This window comes from Sinohyriopsis cumingii, chromosome 7 (genome assembly GCF_028554795.1).
Source record: "Sinohyriopsis cumingii isolate HCF-2022 chromosome 7, ASM2855479v2, whole genome shotgun sequence".
Taxonomy (NCBI): Eukaryota; Metazoa; Mollusca; class Bivalvia; order Unionida; family Unionidae; genus Sinohyriopsis; species Sinohyriopsis cumingii.
Window position 1 is genome coordinate 93,666,562 of NC_142967.1, and position 23,125 is coordinate 93,689,686.

The 23,125-nt window shown below is 34.9% G+C and overlaps 1 protein-coding gene across 1 annotated transcript in view; it reads right to left on the reverse strand.

Annotated features, from left to right (window-relative positions):
* LOC149795735 (uncharacterized) overlaps positions 1 to 23,125 on the reverse strand; it is a 32,211-nt gene continuing 9,086 nt past the window's right edge. The window contains exons 2-3 of the mRNA XM_089965644.1: positions 16,134 to 16,527; positions 1 to 8,556 (exon numbers count right to left, since the gene is read on the reverse strand). Of these exons, the coding sequence (XP_089821770.1) occupies positions 6,833 to 8,556; positions 16,134 to 16,527 (2,118 nt within the window). The 3' untranslated portion in view covers positions 1 to 6,832. The remainder of the gene's footprint in view (positions 8,557 to 16,133; positions 16,528 to 23,125) is intronic.

The following is a 23,125-nucleotide window of genomic DNA, read 5'->3' on the forward strand; positions in this document are numbered from 1 at the left end:
TTTGAGATGAATAATTATAATTTTATTACCATAACAGTATATATCCAACAAAGTAACATGCAATATACTTTTAAAAATATATACCATTTATATGTGCAAACTGACTTCAGTGCATGTAATTATTGAAATCATTTTTTTTTCTGCATAATGTTATCGCAAGCGATTAGTGCATCCATAACTAAAAATGGTGGTGAATGATATAAATAATATTGTAAATGCATTTAATTTGGCGGCCATCAATTAACATGGATTTGCAACCCAAAAATGCTATCTTACTGTTGCACTGGCAAAGTAGATTGAAAGGGTGCAATTGTTTTCAAAGAAAGGTTTATGTTCACTTGAGGTTTTTGATTGTATGGCTTGTAGTAACCACGATACCAATAACTGGTTAATTTGTACTGCAACAAAGCAGTAAATTTTCAGTACATTGCATGTATCTAACTACTTATATATATTCTCTCTAAAAGTATCAATCATTCAACCTGAAATGCCAATATATACTTCCTCCTGATAGCTGTGTCTCATTTTACAGATCATTAACAGGTAACTTTGTTAGGTTGAGTATTTTTAAAGGATAAACATATAGCCCATTCTAGGTTTTTAGGTACTGTAGACATAAAACAGAACAAAAGTTCAACTTAAATTTTCTCACTGTCAATTTTCAATAACTTCACTCAGAGAGAGGTAAGCATTATAAAAATGTGTGGATTATCTAACTATCTCCACATTCACAGCAAGCTGTAATAACTAAATAAGACCGAATGACTTGCAGTTTGGAGTTTTGAGTTCAATATTTCTTTTGCTCTGACAATTTCTTGCATATAGCTCCATTTACAATATACTTGCAAATCATTTAGTAAAAAACACAAGCTCCAAGGTACTGAACTTTTACAGATTGTAAGTTTAATTAAAATACCGTTAACATATCTAGGTTTTTCTAACTTCACTGCTCCTGCTAGACCTAAATTTCAGTGACCTGAATCTGATTTAGGTTTTTGTGTTTGAGTTTCATGCTAAAAACCTGAAAATCAAATAGTTCAAGATACTCAGAATACAGATGCATCATTAAAATAGAAGAACCAAGGTTACAAAGATCGTTCAAGTTCCATGAATCTTCATACAAAGCTAAGATGGAGAATGCCAGAATTTTGAAACTGTGAGCTCATTTTTTTTCTTTCTCCAAAAGTTTTGAAGAGTATTAATCCTGGCCACTAAACCTCTGGTAAGAATACTGAATACAGCATAATATAACCTGAAAGCAGTGGTATAGTTGTGTTTGTGTGTGTCTGTGTGTGTGTATAATGTCCTGGTAACTGGTATATAAGAACAATGAGACCAAAATTGGCCTCAGATCTCTCATTCCTTGGACCTACGTTTGTAATGTACAACGGAACTTAGTCTATCTGAACATCCAACATTATATTTTTAGTTATCCAGATCAATGATCAATTCTAAAAAACACTCCAATATACACACATATGTCAACTCCAAATTCATAAGCATAATGGCTCGGTAGCTAAGGTACTGGATGTATGAGCGTAAGGGAGAAAGTTCAGTTCTCAGCATCATATCAGCCTGGTTCATCTACATGCCGAGTCCATAGTGGATATCAGATCAGCACAATTTTTATAAAAGACCAGCTAGACACCATAATTAGCCTTTTGATGAAAACCCCATCCTAATGTGACTTTCAGTTCAGAAGGAGTAGCAATAACAAGATTTTCATGATGGCAACTGTGGTTGCCATAATGGATGTCTGGGCAGTGGCATTTTGATTTAGCAAAAACTAGATGTCATAAAAGTCTTTTCCTGAAAACCATATGCTCAAATGACTTTCTATTCAGAAGAAGTAGCAATATGATTTTCAAGATGGTTTCCTTGGCAGCCATATTGGAGATCAGATAAGTGCAATATTCATTCAGGACCAACTAGATGTCATACAAAATCTTTTAAAATAAACTCCATGTTGATATGACATCCATTCAAGAGAAGATACAGTAAGATTTTCAAGGTGGTAACCATGGTGTCCATATTTGATTTCTCAGTGGAACATTTTCATATAGGACCAGCTTTCACTTTCTGTTCAGAAGAAGTGATTATATTTTCAAGGTCAGATCAGCACCATTTCATTTGTGATGAAATAGATACATAAAAAACCTTCATGCTGATATGATCATCCGTTCTCGAAGAGTAGTGATAACATGACTGTCAAGATACTGGATGTTCAAGTGGAACCACTGTCATTTAGGATCAACAAGACACCAACAGAAGTCTTCTGGTGAAAACCCCATACTGACATGACTTTCTATTCAGGTGGAATAACCATAACAAGATTTTCAAGATGGCTGCTGTGGTGGCCATATTAGACATCAGAAAGACACCACTTTTGTTTAGGACTAATTAGATATCATAATAAGTTCAAGTGAAATAAATCCTCATATCGATATGACCAATCAAGAGGAGCATCAACACCAAGATTTTTAAGATGACTGCTGTGGTAGCCATATCGGATGTCTGAGCAACATTATTTTAAGACCAACTAGATACTGGAATAAATGTGTGTGTGTGAAGTTTCATGACAATCCTCCAAGTAATTTAGGTTGAGTAGTGACAAAAAAAAACTATATTAACTGAGGGATGGACAACTGACATTAGGCCATCCCATAAGCTCTTATGGTATATAACAACCACAGCTAAAACCTTCTTTACCCTATATATATATATATATATATCTGACAAACAATAACCTTTACAAAGCACTAAATCTTTGCAGATACACACTCCTTTGAGCAGTTTAAAAAAAAGTACAGATGAGAATAGTGTAAAACTTTTGCAAGAGTTCTGCATTGTGTCCATTACTATTAGAGTATATATATATATATATTTAAACACACACATTAATGTATAAAATGATTAACATAAAAAAAATGACTGTGACCTACTTTTAGTACATTGTATCACATCTTAAGATGCAATATATTAATTTCATGGCTAAATCTATATACAATAATCATCTTTAAGATAAATATCTGAGTTCAAAAATTTTAATTTCACAGGAATTTATCTGGAGTGATTGGGAATGGGGACTTTGTGTATCATTTTAGGAAACACATTCACAAAATGGAAATAAAACCCTCAAGTGTAAAGTGTCGAAATTGGGAAATATGCACAATTCTGAAATACTTTATTTAGGAATATGGGTAAATTTACACTGGTATTCACATGACCTTTTTACAGCACAAGGACTCCTTCAAAATCCTCATTTCGTTTAATAGTGCTCATGATCAACGTATATCATTATATGTATTACCGTTATTCAAGCTATTCTACTGAGGTTTTACATATTGCTGACTATACATGATCATTAACAAATAATATATTGATCTAGAATAATATGGAATGATTTCTCTATAGAATACAGAATACAAATAACAAAGCATTTTAATAACTTTGCTACACTGTAATAATAACATGTAGCTACAGGACAGGATCCGGACACCATGTGGTTGACCCTGTAGACAGTATTTAACTTACCATACCACCAAAACAATATCAATATGATTTCAATAAATTATTCTGAAATCACTGTCTCTGAATTCAGCAAAAAAGCATGTTGAGATTAAAAGGAAAAAATTCTTCCGGAAAATCAAAACTGTTTTGATTACTAAATAGGTTTTTTTAATTTCAAAAGACAAATCAATTTTAAATATATAAAAGTAGAGGTCATGTCTAAAATTTTATTCAAATTAAACCCTTTCTCTTTCAGTTATAAATGAAACAAAAGTATAAAATTATTCATGGTTGTCAGTGCATGTAATTGAACTATGGACAATGACTTTCAAGAGCAAGTGATTATACCACTTGCCCATGGCAACATTCATTAAAGATGCATACATTCTGCTGATAATGCGCTAAAGATGAATCCAAGTATCTTGTCACGTGGATAAAAAACTTAAATATTTATAGGGGTGTGTCTAACCTATGAATATCTTTACAAAAATGTGATGGAACAGCTGGCAGTGACTGGTGTAATCTTTAGTCAAACTGTAGGTCTGTACCTTATCTCTCATGCAAAGATCAACTCTTAATAAAAAAAGAATCAATTGTTTTGACATGAGCAATATTTTGTGATGTAATGGAGGAATCAAAGGATGATATTAAAATTTAGGAAGTTAGGTTTATATCAAACATTTGACTTTACATTTTGATGATTTGTACCCATTTTGTGTGTATCATTGTGTTGCATGCCCTCTTTGGAAATGCCTCAAGAACTTATGACTGCAAATGTACCATTAAACCAGACACATTTTGAAAAATATTGAATTTTCATTTTGCAGTTGTGCTCTAGGCACATTCAATATCTACTGGTAGGGGTTGGGCTGAGGGTTTAGTTGATACCTGAACTATATACCAACATATAGTCTCTGAAATCCCATTGCATCCTAAAATTTGCATGAATATGTGTGTGTTTTTCTTAAAGAATGTTCCCAATGCATCATGGTTGGGTCAGTCATATTCAACCCTGTGACAGTGATCATTATCCTATCAATTATTCAGTTTTGATTTAGTTTGTGGTTTTCATAGCTGAACAACATTAAATGCAACTTTTACTAGAAATAAAAAACAATAAAAGGGTCCTGAAGTTATATGTAAAATTATAGTCACATCCATGTGCCAGTTCATCTAACATAAAAAGTTAAACTAAAATTTAATCCAAAGTGTTGAAGTGTGAAATGCAGGTCATATTGACTAAGTTTCATGATTCTAGGCTATACAGTAAGTATACAGGGTCTAAAACCCCTATGGGGTCATGAGCTAAATCAAAAACTTAACCAAAGCCAGTGAAATGTGAAATGAATGTGATATTCTTTTGTTGTGTGGATGTGACACTAATGGAGGCTTAATGATCTTATCATGAATACAGCATGAAACAGCTTAAAACATACTTTAAACAAATCCAATGAATCAAGAAAAATAGTGATACATACCCCCCCCCCAGTTTTGTTATTCTAGGTACAACAGAAGGTATACAGAGTACCAAAAAATGCAGCTAAATGAAGAATTTATCAAACATTTAGATGTATGTACAATGTTAAGCTTCTGTGCTGTGGTGATGGGGGACGAATGTTTGATACCATGAAACTGACTACAAACTATTTCCTAGAACCCAAGAAGAAAAAAAACAGAAATGCAGTGAGGATTGCTAAAATAGAATTATATGGGTTTTTAATCAGATGAACATAGAGAATACACTTTGTTCTAAATATCTTTAAGAATTGTCCTGTCTGTGACTGAAAACTCAGTGCTGACAATGACTTAAAAATGAATGCTAGCTGTGCCATTAAGTCGAAATGATTGGAGTTGTACTGACTCTCTGTGGATCTGCTGATGAAAGTGTACAGCTGAGAGATTACCAAGATTCTACTAATTACATAATGTTTAGGACAACATATTCCTTAATTACATAACATTAAAGATAACATATTCGATTAATTACATAACCATAAGAACATTAATCTGCTGTTGCTATGTCACATTGTCACACTACAATAAGGCAAACAATATTTAAATGATATCATGAACCTAAAAAAAATTAGTGTTAGGTGATCAATACATATATCTGTAAGCATATATTTGTCCATGTATGGTATATAGGTATATAATTATAAATATATAATCAAACTTGTCATGTTTTGAAAGACCATGTTATACATATAAATCTCGGAAACAGTTTCTTTCCACCATCAAAAAATTACTTTAAACATTGTCAAATTTTATTGTTAACATACTGTTTTCATGTTTCTGAATGAATATGCAAGAAAATCAAACACAAATTTTTTACCCGCAGTCAAACCTGTCTTCAGCAGCCACCCAAGCCAAAAATCCCCATTGGCCTTTGTTCACAGGTGACCTCTGAATTCAGGTTCACATTTCAAAATTGCTTCTTACACAAATACCATGCAGCAAATACCCTTTATCATTATTATTATTATTATCACATGTATATGTATTTTATTGTTTTGCAATGCTGTACAACACCAAAATAAAAAATAAAACATTTATAAGGCAGATTAAGAAAGCCATACAAGGCTGGCCAGTTCAACTGGTCTGTCATCATAAATACTACAAGTTTTGTTGCTTAGAACAATCAATTATCATTAGATATCATTACATAACATAAGCCCACTCCCACATATTAAAAACATAGAAAACAACCTCCTGGGTTTATCACATGAAAAATACTGCTGAATGGAAATATTCCAAGTATATGCCAAAAAAAACCAATTCTTGATCTGACTAATTGGATCATTTATGTCTATGGCTTTGAGTAAAGAAATTTTTCAAAATTTTGAATGTGTCATGGCAAAGGAAGACATCATTAAGTTATAGGAAATTTGCTCATAATATTTTGAAACAGCCAGAAATCTACAGTTGGTTGCAATCACATTCAAATATTAGGAAAAGAAATAAAATAATAATAATATTAGCAATGGTATGGCTTCATACAAACAGCTGTTTACAAAAATCCATCTCTAAGATGTGATATATACTTATAAAAGTTGCCTATAAACATACTTCAATACAAGCATTCCTACATGCAGTGGGACATTTGATTACCTATTTTGGCAAAGGTTGCAATGATATAAATGGGGTGGTTGTGTTGCCCAAAGCCACTCAATAATTTTTGAAAATCGTGCACATGACAAATTCTTTTATTATCCTCACCAGCCACCTTCCTCTTGCAGCAATACCTCACTTTTCAAACTGTTCCAGTATCCGAGTGAAGGGAGAGAACTCACACCTACTGCACTAGCTTTGCTTATAAAGATCATTATATGTCTTCATACAGGTTTTCTGGTTGAGGTGATTTTTGTGATTTTGTTTGGAGAGGCTTAGGCTGTGGAGGTTTAGGTTTAGCCTCTTCATATCCATCCTCTGGATTTATATCTGCTTCAGCATACTGATCTTCCTCCTCCTCCTCTTCCTCTTCTTCTCCAGAGCTGACGCTATCATAGTTTCGCTCAGGAAGTGGCCCAACTGGACCTGATGATGTGCCATATATATGACCTTGACTGGGAGGTTTTGATGTAAAACGTGGCATCTTTTTCTCAAAATCTAGTTTATTATAATAACTATCACCAGCATAGGTGCCATCATCATCATCATCATCATCATCATCAGAGTTTGATGGTCTCGGTGGAAGAGGTGGTTCATTGGAAGTTTGCTGTTGCATCTCTCTAGCTGCCTGAATATTCATGTAGTCCTCATCATGGAATATTTCTGCCTCACCATAGCTTTTCCAAGCATCCTGCCGAACTTTATTTGCCTCTGAATAAACCACTGAGTCTCCAGACTCACCTGGCTTGACTGCTTCTGAATATATATTTTGGGGATTCGCAACCATGACTGGTTCAGAATATAATTCTTGAGGCTTTTTTGCAACTGGAGGAGGAATTTTTCCATCATTTGATTTTGTAGATGTTAATTTTTTCTTACTTTTGGTATGTTCAAAAGGTTCAGAATATAATCCTGTACTGTGTGTGTCTGCCACTGGCTCTGGTATGTCCACTTCTTCATAAAATCTTGAACTCTGATTTGGAACTGGATGTTGTGCTTTTTGGTCATATTTTGTACTATCACTTTTGATGTCCCTATCTGAGGACTTACTCCTCTCATTTTCTTTATTTTTTTTAGAGAAAAGGCTCCATTTTTTACTGTTTTCTCTCTCACCCTCCTTCTTCTTCTTTTCTTTATCACTCTCTCTCTTTTCTTCTTTTCTTGTTTTCTTTTTGTTCTGTCTTGGGTCATTTGGTTCATCTTCAGCAATTTGTTGGACTGCATTGTTTTCTGCTTTAACTTCCAAAGACTTGTGATCTTTATTAAGTTTTTCTTCGAGTTCTTTCTGGAAGTTTGGCAGTACATGGGATAGGTTGTGTGACACAGGTGGACATGGTGCACTTCGTCTTTCTGCCTCAGACCCATTCCCAGAAATTTTATCTGCAGCATGGACTCTGGGAATTACATCTGGGGATTTTTTGCCCGACTTCCTCACATCTGTGGAACTTTGCTTTTCTGCTTCAGTATTATTAATGCTACCTACCCATAAATTTTGGGTGCCATCTCTGGAAAAAGAAGCTGAAGACGGGTTTTTCTTTTGTAACTGGGGACTGACTTCTGAGTCCTCCGAAACATTTGATCCTTGTCGCTTGGAAACTTGTGGAATCAATGGTGCTATTATAGCCATTGGATTTTGTGATCTTTGCATTTGAAGCGAACGGCTTTGAACCAATTCATAAATTTCTTGTGCTTTGCGAGTCTGGAATCTGAACTGTCCTTCTCCACTGTTACATTTTCTTCCAACTTCAATGACAAACACATTTTTATTATTTTCTGCTCCGTATCTTCTAATAAAGCTGTAAGGCCAACTATACACCACATTATGTTTATTGTCGAGAAGACCAATGCCTGTGGAGCTAATGTGGATATTATAACTCCCCTTTAAGTGGCATCGCTTCGCTGCATCATTTTCATCTATCTTAATCTCAAAACTTATAGCTGAAAAAGAAATAATTCAGTTTTTCAGTTAGCAACTTATACAAATGACTGAATTAAACTTATCTTCTGCATGAGAAACATTTTGCCAATCATAAAGAGCAAGAGTCCCAAGAAGGCATATTATGCATTACCTGGCTGACATCGGCCTGAAAACCAAATGCAAAAGCTGCAGGCCGAGAAACCTAGATTGTTGTCCAAATCTGATCAAGTTTTTATAATTGGTGATGAATAAGGTGTTACAATTAGGTTTCTCTATTATTTAGTATGTTAAACCATATAAGGTGGCAAATCAGCATTCAAGGTTTACAAACCAAGATGTTTTCTCTCAGGTTTGGTCCATTCAATTACGTGTAGCACATTTTTTAAAGTCATTTAAAGGCTTTCTATTTTAAATAATTGTAGCCATACAGATTAGCAGATTGGAATCACTTGCATACTGGTTCATGAAAGAATGTTTTGTGTAAAATTTGATCCAATTCTGTTGAATATTGTTTTCTTTGAGAAAACATTTATATGTTATTCTTTCTTTCGATGCTATAGTTATATTGGAAGGTGGATTGGTATTACTGTATAAATTTCACAGGCCTTTAAATTAAGACATTTCTGTCAAATTTGGTCAAAATCTTAATTCACAGCTTTTTTGCTTCTGGAATAAGAAGTTAAAGATTTTCTATTACTAGTAACTGCATCCATTTTGGAAGGCATATTAGTATCATTTGTGCCAGCTTGAAATGCCTTAATACCAGGATATCCTCAGTTATTTTGAACAAATTCTTTTCAAGGCTTTTCTGTTTAGTGGTACATGGCCAATGTATTGTGGATTTCACTGTATAAATTTTGTAATGATTTCTGTTATAATTCTACAAATAATGTTTAACACTTTTTGATAAGTCACTTTAAATTTTGTCAGCTTTTAGTATATATTGTGACCATACTGTGTATCTGATTAGATCATATGTACAAATTTGAACGGTTTTATGTCAGAATATTTTCTATTAAGACTGGATAAATTGAGATGTTTTCAAAAATGTCTTTTCACTGACAGAATCAATTTTTGCACATAACTGCAAACATGGAAATTCCTATACAAAATGGCCATTTTTGCAAGTCTGTGTAAGTTTCTTTAAATCATTTTGGAAACGAAATGGAGCAATGCTATATTTTCACTGGTCTACCAAATATTGCAAGAAAAAAAATGTGCACTAAAGAACCCAATGCAGTTCATGTCTAGGGCTTTCCCGAATTTTCAGAGCAGGTGGATGAACAACGAGCAGATATAACAGCCAGTGAAATTTAAGGGGGAATGTTCCCCCAGAAACAAATTAAATCAAAGATGTAAAAATGGTGCTATTTCAGGTATTTCTGGGACACATTTGAAAATGTAGGTTTTTACAGTGAAACAATTGGTGGCCGACAGTAAAACAGGCAGTGACATTTGCCATCTAGCATTGCATGCTCATAGTACCAAGAAGAAAATGAATCAATAAGAAGAAGCCATGTTGTACTTGAATTTTTATTGTGTTTCCCACTGTCTGCTTAAGTTTAAATGAAATTGAGATTCATTTACTTGCTCAAAAAACGTGAGCTCACATGTTGTCCAGATTTGCACTTGTCAGTTTAATTTGAAGTATTTCTTTCAAACAAAAGTGTCATAAATAGCATATTTTATGCCCACCCACCTCTACAGACACTGAACACACAAAATTTCATCTGCATAGGCCACCATTTTTTTAAAAGGTTTACCATGATCATGATCTCTGTCCTTCAGGCCCAAGAATCTATAGGCTTTTTCATTACCCATACTGGAAGTCATCCACAAAGTTTGGTCAAGGAGTTAACACGTTATTCTGCAAAACTCATTTGTCTCTGAGCCTCAATGATCCTGACATTAGATCTTTTGATTCCCAAATCATATACCTTTAAATACAAGCCCTCCACAAATTATGGTCAAGGTACATGGTCTACAACTAAAGTTACTATTTTTATGATCATTGTGACCTTGACATTTGACCCCAAATCAATATGCATTTTTCTTATCCAACATACAAGTTATTGGTCCAAGTACATGGCTGATAACTAAGAGTTTTGAGCAGGCTCCATTTTTATTGTTTTGGTCAAAGACCTTGATCTTCAAATTCCAAATTGACAGACTTCATCCTTACCCAAAATGCAAGCCATTAACAATGTTTGGTCAAGGTATCTGATGTAAAACTAATGTTTTTGTGCAAAATCCATTTGTATTGTTTCAGTCAAAGCAACTGTAACCATGACCTTTCGACCCCAAAATCAACAGGCTGGTTACTTACCCAAAGTGCAAGCCATTCAGAAAGTTTGGTAACTGATTGGTAAAGCACTAGAGGTCTTGTGTGGAAACCATTTTTATAAAAAACAGTGACCTTGAACTTTGACCTTTTGACTCCAAAATTGATAAGCTTCTTTCTTATGTCAAGTGCAAGCAATTCACACAAAATTTTAACCACAGAAGGAGGGCAAATCAAGTTATTGTGCAGAAACAATGTTCTCTTCTTTCAGTCAGTGACCAAAAAAGCTGGCCCTTTGAACCTGAAATCAACAGGTTTCTTTCTTATCCTGAGTGCAAATCAGACACTACATTTCAGTAAGTTAAGATGGTGCCTAAACAAAACTGGCAACACAGACAACATCAACCAGTTCACCTCGTGGTAGGTGCTCAAAATCTGGAAAGATATACCCTATCAAATGTGTTGTTGTTGCTGTTGTTGCTGTGGGGTTTAACGCCATTTTTCAGCACAAGATAGGCCATACATGGCGGCCAGTATTAATGGTGGAGGAAGAACCCGGAAAAAACCCGGAAAGAACCACCTACCCACATCAAATGTGTTGAACTGTATTAAAAGAAACAACCCTATTCTGCCAAGTGTAGTGTGCAGTCGTTGATCTGGCAAATATGGTAGAATACCATCTATGGTAATTGACATGGAAACTATTTGTCATTCATCTAATTGTATATAAAAACATCCAAGATAATGTAACTTGCAAAGTTCTATTTCAACTAAGCCTCAAAAATTACCATGGAATCAAGCTAAAATTGAAATTTATTTTTATTAGTTGTACAAGTTGTATCTACTGCGTAATTTAATGAATTGGAAGTAGCAAACTGCTCAGAAATGATGAAGCGGAAAATAAAATCTTGATAGCAATGTCGACATTTATGTTCTTGTGCTATATTGTCTCTACATTTTCTAATTTCTATACAAAATGTGATGCATAATTTATTATGAAGGTAAATGTTCTAAAGAACCCAAAGTTTCAAAGAATTTTTTTTATTTAACAAGTCCAAAAAATGTATATTTGAGTATGAAGCTTGTCACAAAATACAGGTATGGACATATATCCCATAACTTGCTAAATGGCTAAATATAGCTTTATGACCCTAGACTGTAGAAAGTTCTTGTCCAATAAGAACAAACAGGACAGGTTATGAATTCACCATGCTGTGATAAATAGAATTTGATGTAATTTATCCACATGACCTGGTATGTACCATCATATTACTTGTCTTATACTGTATGAACTAAGTTGCTCTTCTCATATCAACGTGTAGAAAATAACAAAGATAAAATAGAAACCTGATTTAGTAGATAAAACAAATGAAGACTTGTCTTGTAGTCCTGAAATCCTTTCTTTTGGGAAGATTAGTGACTTATCGGTTAAGAAGATGCTTGTTTTATTGTTTGGTTTTTAATAAAAACAGTAAATAAGACCCTCATTGTGTAGTAAATTCCATTTATTAATTTGCATCTAGTATCACCATTTCTAGTTTCAGTAAACTTATACTGTCTGGTTTGCACAATGGTATGATTCTGTACCATCATCTCGTTCATTCTCATTTGTGTGTAAATTTATATTCTTGACAATTCATCTATTGTTGTCTATCTTTTCATACATTCATTAATGTTTGTTCATTCATTTTATTCTTGTGTCTATTTTTTACCTACCAACTTATATGCACCAACCTCTGTTCATCTGTTTCATTTTGCATTTCTTTTCATTATAACAATGGTGAAGTGAAAATAATAATCTTTTAAAAGAGTAAAAATCATCTGAAAAATCCTAAAACACATAGTTACAGTTAGTCCAATACAATTGCGGTTGAGAAATACGAATGATTTAAAACTTTTCATGCATTAACTTTTGTACACATTAAAAATATTGTGTAAAAATTGGCATAAAAGGTTAAATAAGTCAACAGAATGATTAAGACATTTCTATTTAGTGCCCTTCATCAAGCTGGGTATTATCCACTGTCACAATATAAGGCAAGAAATAACTTTCGCCACAGAATGATTTCATCATACCTGCATACAGCATTACCTAGGGTGGATAATTGTTTTTGAGATAAGCAACTGAACTGGCATGTATCTCGCCATGGATTGCTTGCAGCAATAGACACTAAAAGCACAGTATGCACGGGATCCTACCTTTACCAATACTCACTCTCCTGTAGATTTAAGGCAAGTTTGTTTTCTAACTGACACACTGGTCTCTGGATCTTGTCAAGGAGTAAATGTTCTCCATTTCTGTTCTCCAGTCATAGGGGTAAGTGTTACATTTGTATTTTATTTGATATATAAAGCATATTCAGTTTTTAATGTTGTATCATGAAATGATGCCTTTACTACTATATGGATCTGAAACTTGAAACGAGAACTTTTGAATTATTACAAATTGCCATTTGGGGTTTAATTTAGTAGCATGTATCTATAGATTTTAATTCTGTACCGGTTATTATGACCAGTTTGGTTTTACTGCAGCTGTCTGTACCTGTCTGTAGGTATGTCTATACGTATGTCTGAGTGCATGGTGGATCCATGAAGGGTCTATGTGGCCAATACAAGCGAGCCAACCCAATTCAGGAGAACTGTGTGCTGTCTGTACCTGTCTGCACCTGTTGGTACCTGTCTGTACGTAAGTCTATACATATGTCTGTGCACATGGTGGATCCATGAAGGGTGGGCATGGCCAATACAAGTGGGCCAACCCAATTTAGGAGAACTGTGTGCTGTCTGTGCATATGTGTGTGCGGGTATATCAGGCTGTCTGTCTGGCCGTATGTGTGTCAATATGGAAGATGATGTAACCATCAAGGCCATACAAAGACGAAACCAATAATTTGTGCGCATGGTGGATCCATGAAGGGTGTGTGCGGCTGATACAAGTGTGGGCCAACCCAAGAACTCGGGAGAACTGTGGTTTGTCAGTGGACACATTTGCAAGATTTTACAATATTTATGAATCGTACAGCTGTTCAAATGACAGAGTCATATATTTGTTTCAAATGATTGTTGTTTCAATTGAGTACAATTGGGTCATTTTGATTAAATGAGATTATTTGAATCTTATTTTCATTTCTATGAGATTATCTGAATCTCGCTTTCATTACATGAAATTACATGAGATTATGTGAATCTCACTTTCAACACAGGAGATTATTTGAAACTTATTTTCATTCCATGAGATTATTTGAATCTCACTTTCATTACATGAGATTACATAAGATTATTTGAATCTCATAATCATTATGTGAGATTATATGAATCTTACCATCATACATTTGAATATATGAATCATTTTTTTGTTTTCCTATCTGTGAATGTTTGGATAAAGTAACTGAATGAGACGTAAGTTTAGAGCGTGAAAGAATCACTGTATTTGTAGTGTATATATTTTTATTAATTCATATCATAAACTTCCATCTTTCATCACATTATGTTTTGTTGTCATTTGATCCAAACATCCATTGAGGTCTATCCTGTTACATACACTCTTGTACACCTTCGGTCATTCCATATGACAATGATGATGCGGCATCATCAGTATGCATACCTTTTGCACAGGATTTGCAATTTAAATACTAGAATGTCAGTTTGGCTTGACTGCAAGGCTTTATCAATAAAACTGATTTGCTATGAAGTGGTGTATTCATAATTGGTTTAACTGAGCAGTGCAGTATGTTTGACATATGATATAATAGCTGTTGGAATATTTGGATGAGTTGCTTCCCTTAGTCTATATAATGTACAGACAAAAGATGTCTCCCTGGATGGGAAGGATTTAGAGGTAGCAAGAAGGTTATCTTAGTTTAAAATGATCAGGTAGTGCATTTCCCAGAGAAATCAATAGTAAATAATGTCCAAGTTTCCTAGCTTACTAGCTGCCCAGCAAACTTGAACAACCTTGCATTGAGATATACCTGCATGAAATCAACAGGAATATTATTTATTTTCTCAAAAATAGTGAGCATTGCATTCGACATGTCTTTAATCTACTGACAGATGAGACAAAAGTATGTTGTTGCTGAAATTTTGACCTGGATCTGGCCATTTACATCTTAAGTCATACGACTATACAAATCTTGCAACCAACATCAGAGATCATATAGTTATGTGACATGAACAAACAAATTTCCAAAGTTGTTGTACATAGAATTTGGACACATTATATAGAAGTCACTTAATGATTGTAAATAAATATAATGCACACTTAATTCTCAACATGTTTATTCTGAGAACAACGACCAGAAACCTGTCAGTATCACAGAAGGGTGGAGAAAACCATCTTCAAGAAGTACTGAGCATGTGTCAGCGAGATTTTTGTTGGTGTCACGTGACTACACCATTAACATGTGCTATCTGCTTAGAGAATCTGGTTTTCTTCAAATTACTGCACCATTTAAAGATTTTCAGTCATTGTTCTCACAATAAATATTTTGAGAAGTTTATGTTTTTTCACTTTTCTATAACAATTATGTGACTTTCATTTATGTTTGATTTGTTTTCCTACATCGACACTAGAAATTGTTTATTGTTGATATGACGCGACTATATGATATCTGATGTCATTGACATTTAGGTTGCAGGAGTTGTGTAGTCACGTGACTAGGAATGCAAATGGCCAGATCCAGGTCAAATTTCAGCAACAATGTATTTTTGACTTGTCTGTCAGCGGATTAAAGACAGAATGATTGCTATGATCGCAATTTTTGAGAAAATAAGTCATATTCCTATCGATTTCATGCATGTACATCTCGAAGAAAGGTCGTTAAATTTTGCTGGGCCGGCTACTAAGTGGCTACCCCATGCTACCAAGTGGTGTTGGCGAATTCCAGTTTTTCAATAGAGAATGGACTCTGACCCTACACCCAAACATAAATGTCCAAATATTAAAAATGGAGTGGCAAGGATCAGAGGAAACTCGGACTATAGTAAATACAGTTGAACCTACCTTAAGGTCATCCTGTATTAAGCAATCACCTGTCTTAAGCAGCAAATATTTCAGTCTTATAAACCAAAATACTGAAGAAATGAACCTATATTAAGCAACCACCTGTCTTTAGGGGGCATATTTCTCATAGAGGTAGCTACTAATGACAGGTCTGGCTGCATGTCAGCATTCCACCAATGTGGTGGTTCATGATATTAACCAGGATGGATCAATAGGTACCTTGTTTTCTGAATTTTCTATCTATGAGCAACTGTAGTAGATGTACCTATACTTATGATGTTTGTCTATTCATATGTTCGTGTGTTGCAACTCACCTTGTTCTGTCTTATCATACATAATATTCTCCGTAAACACACCATCGCCTGTAGAGTCATCATTCACTGATGCTGAAGATCTTTCCTCTGTACCATCTGCACAAATATCAACAGTGTCTTTTAAATATGATTCCCAGTCATTCAAATCCTCTTGTGTAAAAAATTTTAAAATCTGCTTTTCTCTACCACATTTAAATTCAAGCACATATTCTTTATTTTCTTTACTGTGTTTCGTTGATTTATCAATGTATTTAACATTTTCGAGCACAACTTTTTTGTATGGCTTTTTTGGTTTGTTATAAAAATCATCCTTCGAGTCATATATGCAGAGATCAGCATGTTCCTTGTCAGTCTTTCTGTGGAGGACACAAAATCGCTGCTGCCATGATTTTGCCTGAAAAGAAAGGAAAAATCAAAGTATTTTCTAATGGTGTCAAATGATTCTAATGTTCAAAAGTAACATGTCACATGATCAATTTTAAAGAGCTGTGGAAATAATAATAATAATAATAATAATCATCATCATCATCATCATAATAATAATAATAATAATAATAATAATAATAATAATAATATCCTTTATTTATCCAATGACATAATTAGCTAACAGCTTAATTACAGCATAGTCCTACAATTAAAACTAATATAGATACAATTATAGTAAAAGTCACACAGATCATGTAGGCATTCAACACAGACTGTTTCAGTAATGGGTGTGATTTTTTAAAATTTGATTCTACATGCCATTAAGTGGCAAGCATTCACTTCATTTGGATTCTTGTACATTGATGTTCCTTTAGAATGTCGTTATTTACATGCTCCAAGAAGTGCCATTGGAAAAATCCATGTTTAAGTATGTAGACAGTTTTGGACAAAATGAACCTAAAGGTGTGATCCAGTACAATCCAGATTGAATGTTGCATGCTGTGATGTCACAATGAAAGCTATGTATACTGATCAACAAATTCGTACTACTCGATAATGTGACGATTCAACTTGATGTGATTTTTTCTTGACCAAGTTTAGTACATGGACACCATTGATAAGACCGTAGAGTTTGATAATCTTTGTAAGTTTCTTGAGGACACTTACGGTACAGAGCATTCAATATTTGGGATTGAATAGACTTTGGGTAAAGAAAATTTGTGTTAAAATTTAAAAGAATTTATATTTAATTTAAAATGATTAGATGTGCATACATGACCTGTGTGACTTCTACTAAAAGTAGCAAATCTACAGAATTAACATAACTGCATAAAAGAATACAAATATAACAAGCAAGTTAATACAAATTGTACAATTTAAACATATTGTTATCTGACAGATATAGCATGGCTCCCATTCACTATGTTATGTAGTCATAAAACCAGGATTGCTATGGCCACGAAAAAAATGTGTTCACTCCTAATGCACTGGTTTTAAAATTATGGTAGGCAGATTGTGTTTTTTTTTCTCTTTTAAACATAATATATTTGTTATGATTTTTTTATTATTATTATTATTTTACCATGGGGTGGGGGGGGAAATTGCTGAGGATGACAATGAGAAACAGGGACGTTCAGCCAAGCAGAAACATATCTTTTTGTTCGGCCTGATTAAATTTCTTAAAAGTGGAAACATAACGTGCTAGTTTAATATCTTGCTGCAAACGTGTCCATAAAACTGCAGACTTGGACATGTTAAGGAAACAATTTCATATAATCTCCAGGTCTATATGAATCACTGTTTTCCCTTGACCATGGACAACACCTTGTCCTAATGTTTCTAACAAACAAACAAAAAACCATCCCAAAAAAACCAGTAAGATACTCTGGTGCTAAATATTTAGGACCATGAGAATAATCATATATTTTCTTATAATATAATCCTTAACAAACATCTATGTCAGAGTGCTGAAAGGAGATAATGTAGATGTTAAAACATCTTTAGCGACCACTCTGGTGGCCTAGTGGTTAGAGCATCTGCCTCAGATGCAGGAGGTCATTATAATTTTCGAACCCCAGCTTAGTCATACCAAAAACTAATAAAAACGGTACAAACAGCTGCCTCACTAGGCACCTAGCACTAAGATGTTAGTGTTACATTATGTATATGCAATTTAATTGTTTGTTTGTTAGTTTTACATTTTTTAAATTCCATTACATGCTACTGTAATGTAATACTGTTTAACGGATTTGATATTGTCCAGAAAAGAGTTCAGTTCTGACTGATTTTTAAAAATTATTTTTTACTTTCGATGTAAACAACTAATAATAGAAACATTGTATCTAGCTGCTGACCTTGTATCAAAATCAGTGACAGTTTTAGTAAAAAACTTTTTTTGTATTCCTACTAAGAGTAAGAATCATTAAGTTGATTCAAGGTCATACCTCGACTATGTGACATCAAGCATGTAACAGTTGATAAATGTAAGTTTTATTTTTTTCCAGAAGGATGAACTCTTAAGACCCCATTGGGGATCTGTTTTGCATTTTAGTTAGTCTTATAACTGATGTTATGATCAGAATTCTATCAGTCATGCTTTAACACTTGAGACACCAAGTTGTTTTATGTTGTGTCCAGTTTTGGCTGAATTTTTATTTTCTCCAATTCAACTGATTGCTTTTCCTGGAAATACAAAAGTGCTCTGATACTTCTTGGACATAGACATTTACTAGAATTTATACTGAATTCAAAAACTAGAATACATGTAATACTTTCTGTGATTCAACAAGTACAATGCTGACTATTACAGATGCCATCGCCTTCCATTTTGAATTTCATCGGGATTCAAACTGAGATTCACTTAATACTTTTCATTGATAGGACTGGTGTTTTTTAATTCTGGATTCTTTTTGGATTTAATTCACAATACTGTAAGTTTTCTCTCATTTTTCACTTTTTATTCTAGGGATCTAGGTCTACAGTTTGCTAGGAGTATTAAGTAGAACAAACAACACTAGCACTGATCTACCAGCACATTATGCAACAGCAGATCAAGGTCTGTTCTTTGCAATTGGGTCTGACCTGAAAACATGCATAGATGGTAATATTATAAACAAAACAAGTCTAAATACACATCACCAGGAATAACATTTAATGTAAAGTAGTTGATTCTCCTAGCCTATGATTACAGTTTGAATGGGCAAATCTTTACTGAGTATAGCACTCTTTGTAACCATTTCTCAAGACTCTCACTGGTAGTGCTTTATAGCACTGCTCCACATGAAGGAAAAACAGATACATACCAGTAAGATTATTTTGTGATTTTTGCTGTTCAATGTCATTTTTAGCACATGACAGGCCATACAGCCTGTAAATCGGATGGAAGAAGCACACAGGAAGACAGTGGTAAGAACCACTGAGACATGGGAACCTAATGACAAGCTTTCTCCCTTACTTTATATTGGTTCAAACCAAGACTCAAACGTTTGCGGAGAGGTGAGATGTGAGTGATCTACCTGGAAATCATGGATGTAGATATCAGTGGTACCCTCAATACCAAAGGTAGAATAAATGCCAAAAATATTGCCCATTTTTTTCAAATTATGTATGTAATGGGTAGCAAATTTCTAGGGCAACAAGCCATGAAGAACTACCATTTCTGGCTCCAAGTAAGTGGCTCAACTTGAATCTAATATGTCAAAGTGCAGATTGTAGTGGGATTCAGTGGCATGCAGTGAGACCATTCCAAATTGGCCCACAAACTGAAGTGGTGGTGAAATGTAGACCACAGTGTAGTCTGACCTGACAAGATCCTTGTGTGGTTTCCAGATTGCAAGAAGGAGAAAATGGAGATGGTGTAAGTACAGTTTTCTTGGGGAACCACATGCACTACAAAGTTCAAGGTCCAATTTGATCACAAAATTTAAGGCAATTTTCTGAGCGAATTACAACAGCAAGCATCCAAGTAAACCAAGGAACAGTACCCCACAAGACTCAATGATGTGGTATTTATACTGGTTCTTGGTTCTCGCAGTTCTAGTTTTCTAGAATGTTCTATATAATGAAATTGGAATTATGCCCTCAGATAAGAAGGCTTTGCAACTTGGAAGATGCAAACATCAAGGAAGGCTTCGCAAACAGGGATTAGGAACAAGTCTGTAGACCTCTCTAACTGGACCATCCAACCACCCCATTTAATAATTTAATGAAAGAAGGGTAGAGGGAGATTAAAAAAGGGTCAGTTTCTGCTTCAAGCATTCAGGCAGGATACCCATAGATCTCTTGGGCTAAGGATCCTTTATAATGGGGTCTGGAACCACAGCCTTTAACTTATGTTGTTGATTCCATGTATCTTGGGAGGCTACTATAGAATTAAAACCACAGAATAGGGACTCCATTCGAAGTGGAGCTTGGCCGTGACAGATTCTTGCAATGTTTCAAGCAAAACCTTCAAGGTGTGTACAGTATTTCTACAGAGGTGGAGAAGTTCCACCAAAAGAATCACCAACATCAGTAGTGAGTGTTTCATCATATTGGTGACAGCCACAAAAGTCTGTAAAAGGGAGAAACTAAACTCCTCTCTCTCAACGTTGACAGTAACTCAGTTGCCAAGAGATCAGCATGTAAAGTTGTGGTAATCAAGACTTAAGTTCTAATGGTCCAGGTCCCTGTCAATGGTAATGTGAGTCCAGGTCCCTGTCAATGGTAATGTGAGTCCAGGTCCCTGTCAATGGTAATGTGAGTCCAGGTCCCTGTCAATGGTAATGTGAGTCCAGGTCCCTGTCAATGGTAATGTGAGTCCAGGTCCCTTTCAATGGTAATGTGAGTCCAGGTCCCTGTCAATACCTCCACCTGGAATGTTCATGGATCTAAAGTGGGAAACTTGGTGGCCCTGCAGGCAAATAAACCCTGTAGCTGGATGATGAAACAAGTGGCCAATGTACGTAAGATGGTATCAACCAAGCACCCTGCAGTCTGGTTGTCTCTTTGGCTTGTGATAACTTCTGCACCATGTCCTTTACCATCGCACATCTGCACCAACCAAATTTAACAAGTTCAATAAAATCCTTTAAAAAGCAAAGAAGAAGCAATAACAAGATGTATTCTCAAACTGCATACTTCTTTTATTGATAATTTTCATGACATTTACTCAAATATTGCCTAAAGGAAAAAAAACACATAAAGTACATGTACACTAACCACATACCCCATGAACTAAAACCTTTGAAGCAATCAGGCAGAAAAAGTGTTGACAAGGTGAATTCTTTATGGACAATTTTTCATGATATTTCCCCCAAAATGGGTCAGAGGGAGAAATGCCAAACTCTTATTGCATGTTTAAACTAACTTATATCAAGTCTACAAAGTTTCAATACAATCCTTCATGCAGTTTTGGAAAGATAGATTGTAATCATAATTGATTGTAATTGATTACCATGTGAGCTATAATTGTAATCATAATTATTGATTTCAAAAGCTCTATCATCATAATCATTGTTCATTAACAGTGCAAAGAGACCTGGCGCCATACCGTGGAGCGAGAACTCAAGACCAGAGCCCTCACCTTGCAGACTGCCCCCATAACAGCAGCCGACAGACCAAAATGGTGCTCCCTTGCTGTCGCCTCAAGCACCAGAAGGCGCAGATTACAAATGATTACAACCAAACAAATCACTAATTATATTCTTAATACATGTAATTGCAAGAATAATGAAAGTTTCCATAAACAAAAGACCAAGAATGTTTACTATTACAATAAGGAATGGGTAATTTTGGGTGGTCAACATAGAAGATAATTGTTCTAAAAATTATACCGTGTCTTATAATTTTAGGTGACCATTTGTTATTTCAAAAATGATGTTTAATTTGTGACTCTTCATCAGGATTGATATCTGCCCAGAACAAAAAAGATAACAAGCAAATAAAACGCAACCGCAATTGTAATCATAATCATGGTTTCCAAATAAAGTGTATTCTTAAGTCCAATAATCTAATAATGATCTTAGAATTATTTCTGCTGAAGTGAGTCGGTGGGTCTGACAATATCATAATGTACCTGCAGATCAGGGTCTATGTTGCAGATGTCATTAGATATCTGCCCATTGTGAAACAACAATGTAGGTAGAAGGCTGATAATCAAAGCAGTCTTTGCAAGCCGTATACTCAATTTGGGTGAAATATAACAAAATAATTAAGGCAGTTATTATGTGTAAACAATAGAGGTCGGTCTGATAAAAAGCGCCATAACTTTGCTAAAGGATAGCTCAATATACTGATAACTAAATTCAGCTAATGTCTTATCAGTATGAAGCAGCATACCAAGTTTGGTTCAAGTCCAATAATAACCATGTGTGTGGGTGTGATTTGAATTTTTAATGTAGCTTTAACAATTTTTCAGTCATATCGCTATGATGTCTGCAGTGTGGCAGCTTATAGTGATGTCTAGCAGTGGGGTGTCATGCTGCAGACATGTAGCATGATGTCCCTCCCAGTCATATTATCCTGACAACAGGCCAACCAGTCCTAACACTAACCTCTTAATGCTGAGCGCCAAGCGAGGCAGCAGTTAGTACTATTTTAGTAAGTCTTCGGTATGACTTGGCTGGGGATTGAACCCATGACCTCCTGCATCCGAGGCGGATGCTCTAACCACCAGACCACCAGAGCGTTCAGTAACCAATAAATACAACACATATACATAGATTGATGAGCATCAAGGGACAATGGACCTTGGCCATGAATGGGCCCGTCTAGGGACAAGGATGGTAGAAGGCCAAATACAACAGATACCAAGACAAGCCCGAGATTTATATATAAAGTCTTTGGTATGACATGGCTGGGGATCAAACCCATGACCTCCTGCATCTGAGGCGGAAGCTCTAATCACCAGGCCACCGTAGCGGTACGATAATAATGATGTCATTTACTGTATAGAAAAGAAATTGGTGGATCTGACACTCAGGGGTGATAACTCTGTTAAATGAGGACATATATGACTGACAACCAAACTCAACTAAGGTTTCATCAGGAACGGTGTTCAGTAATGGCGGCTATAGGTGGAAGCTAGT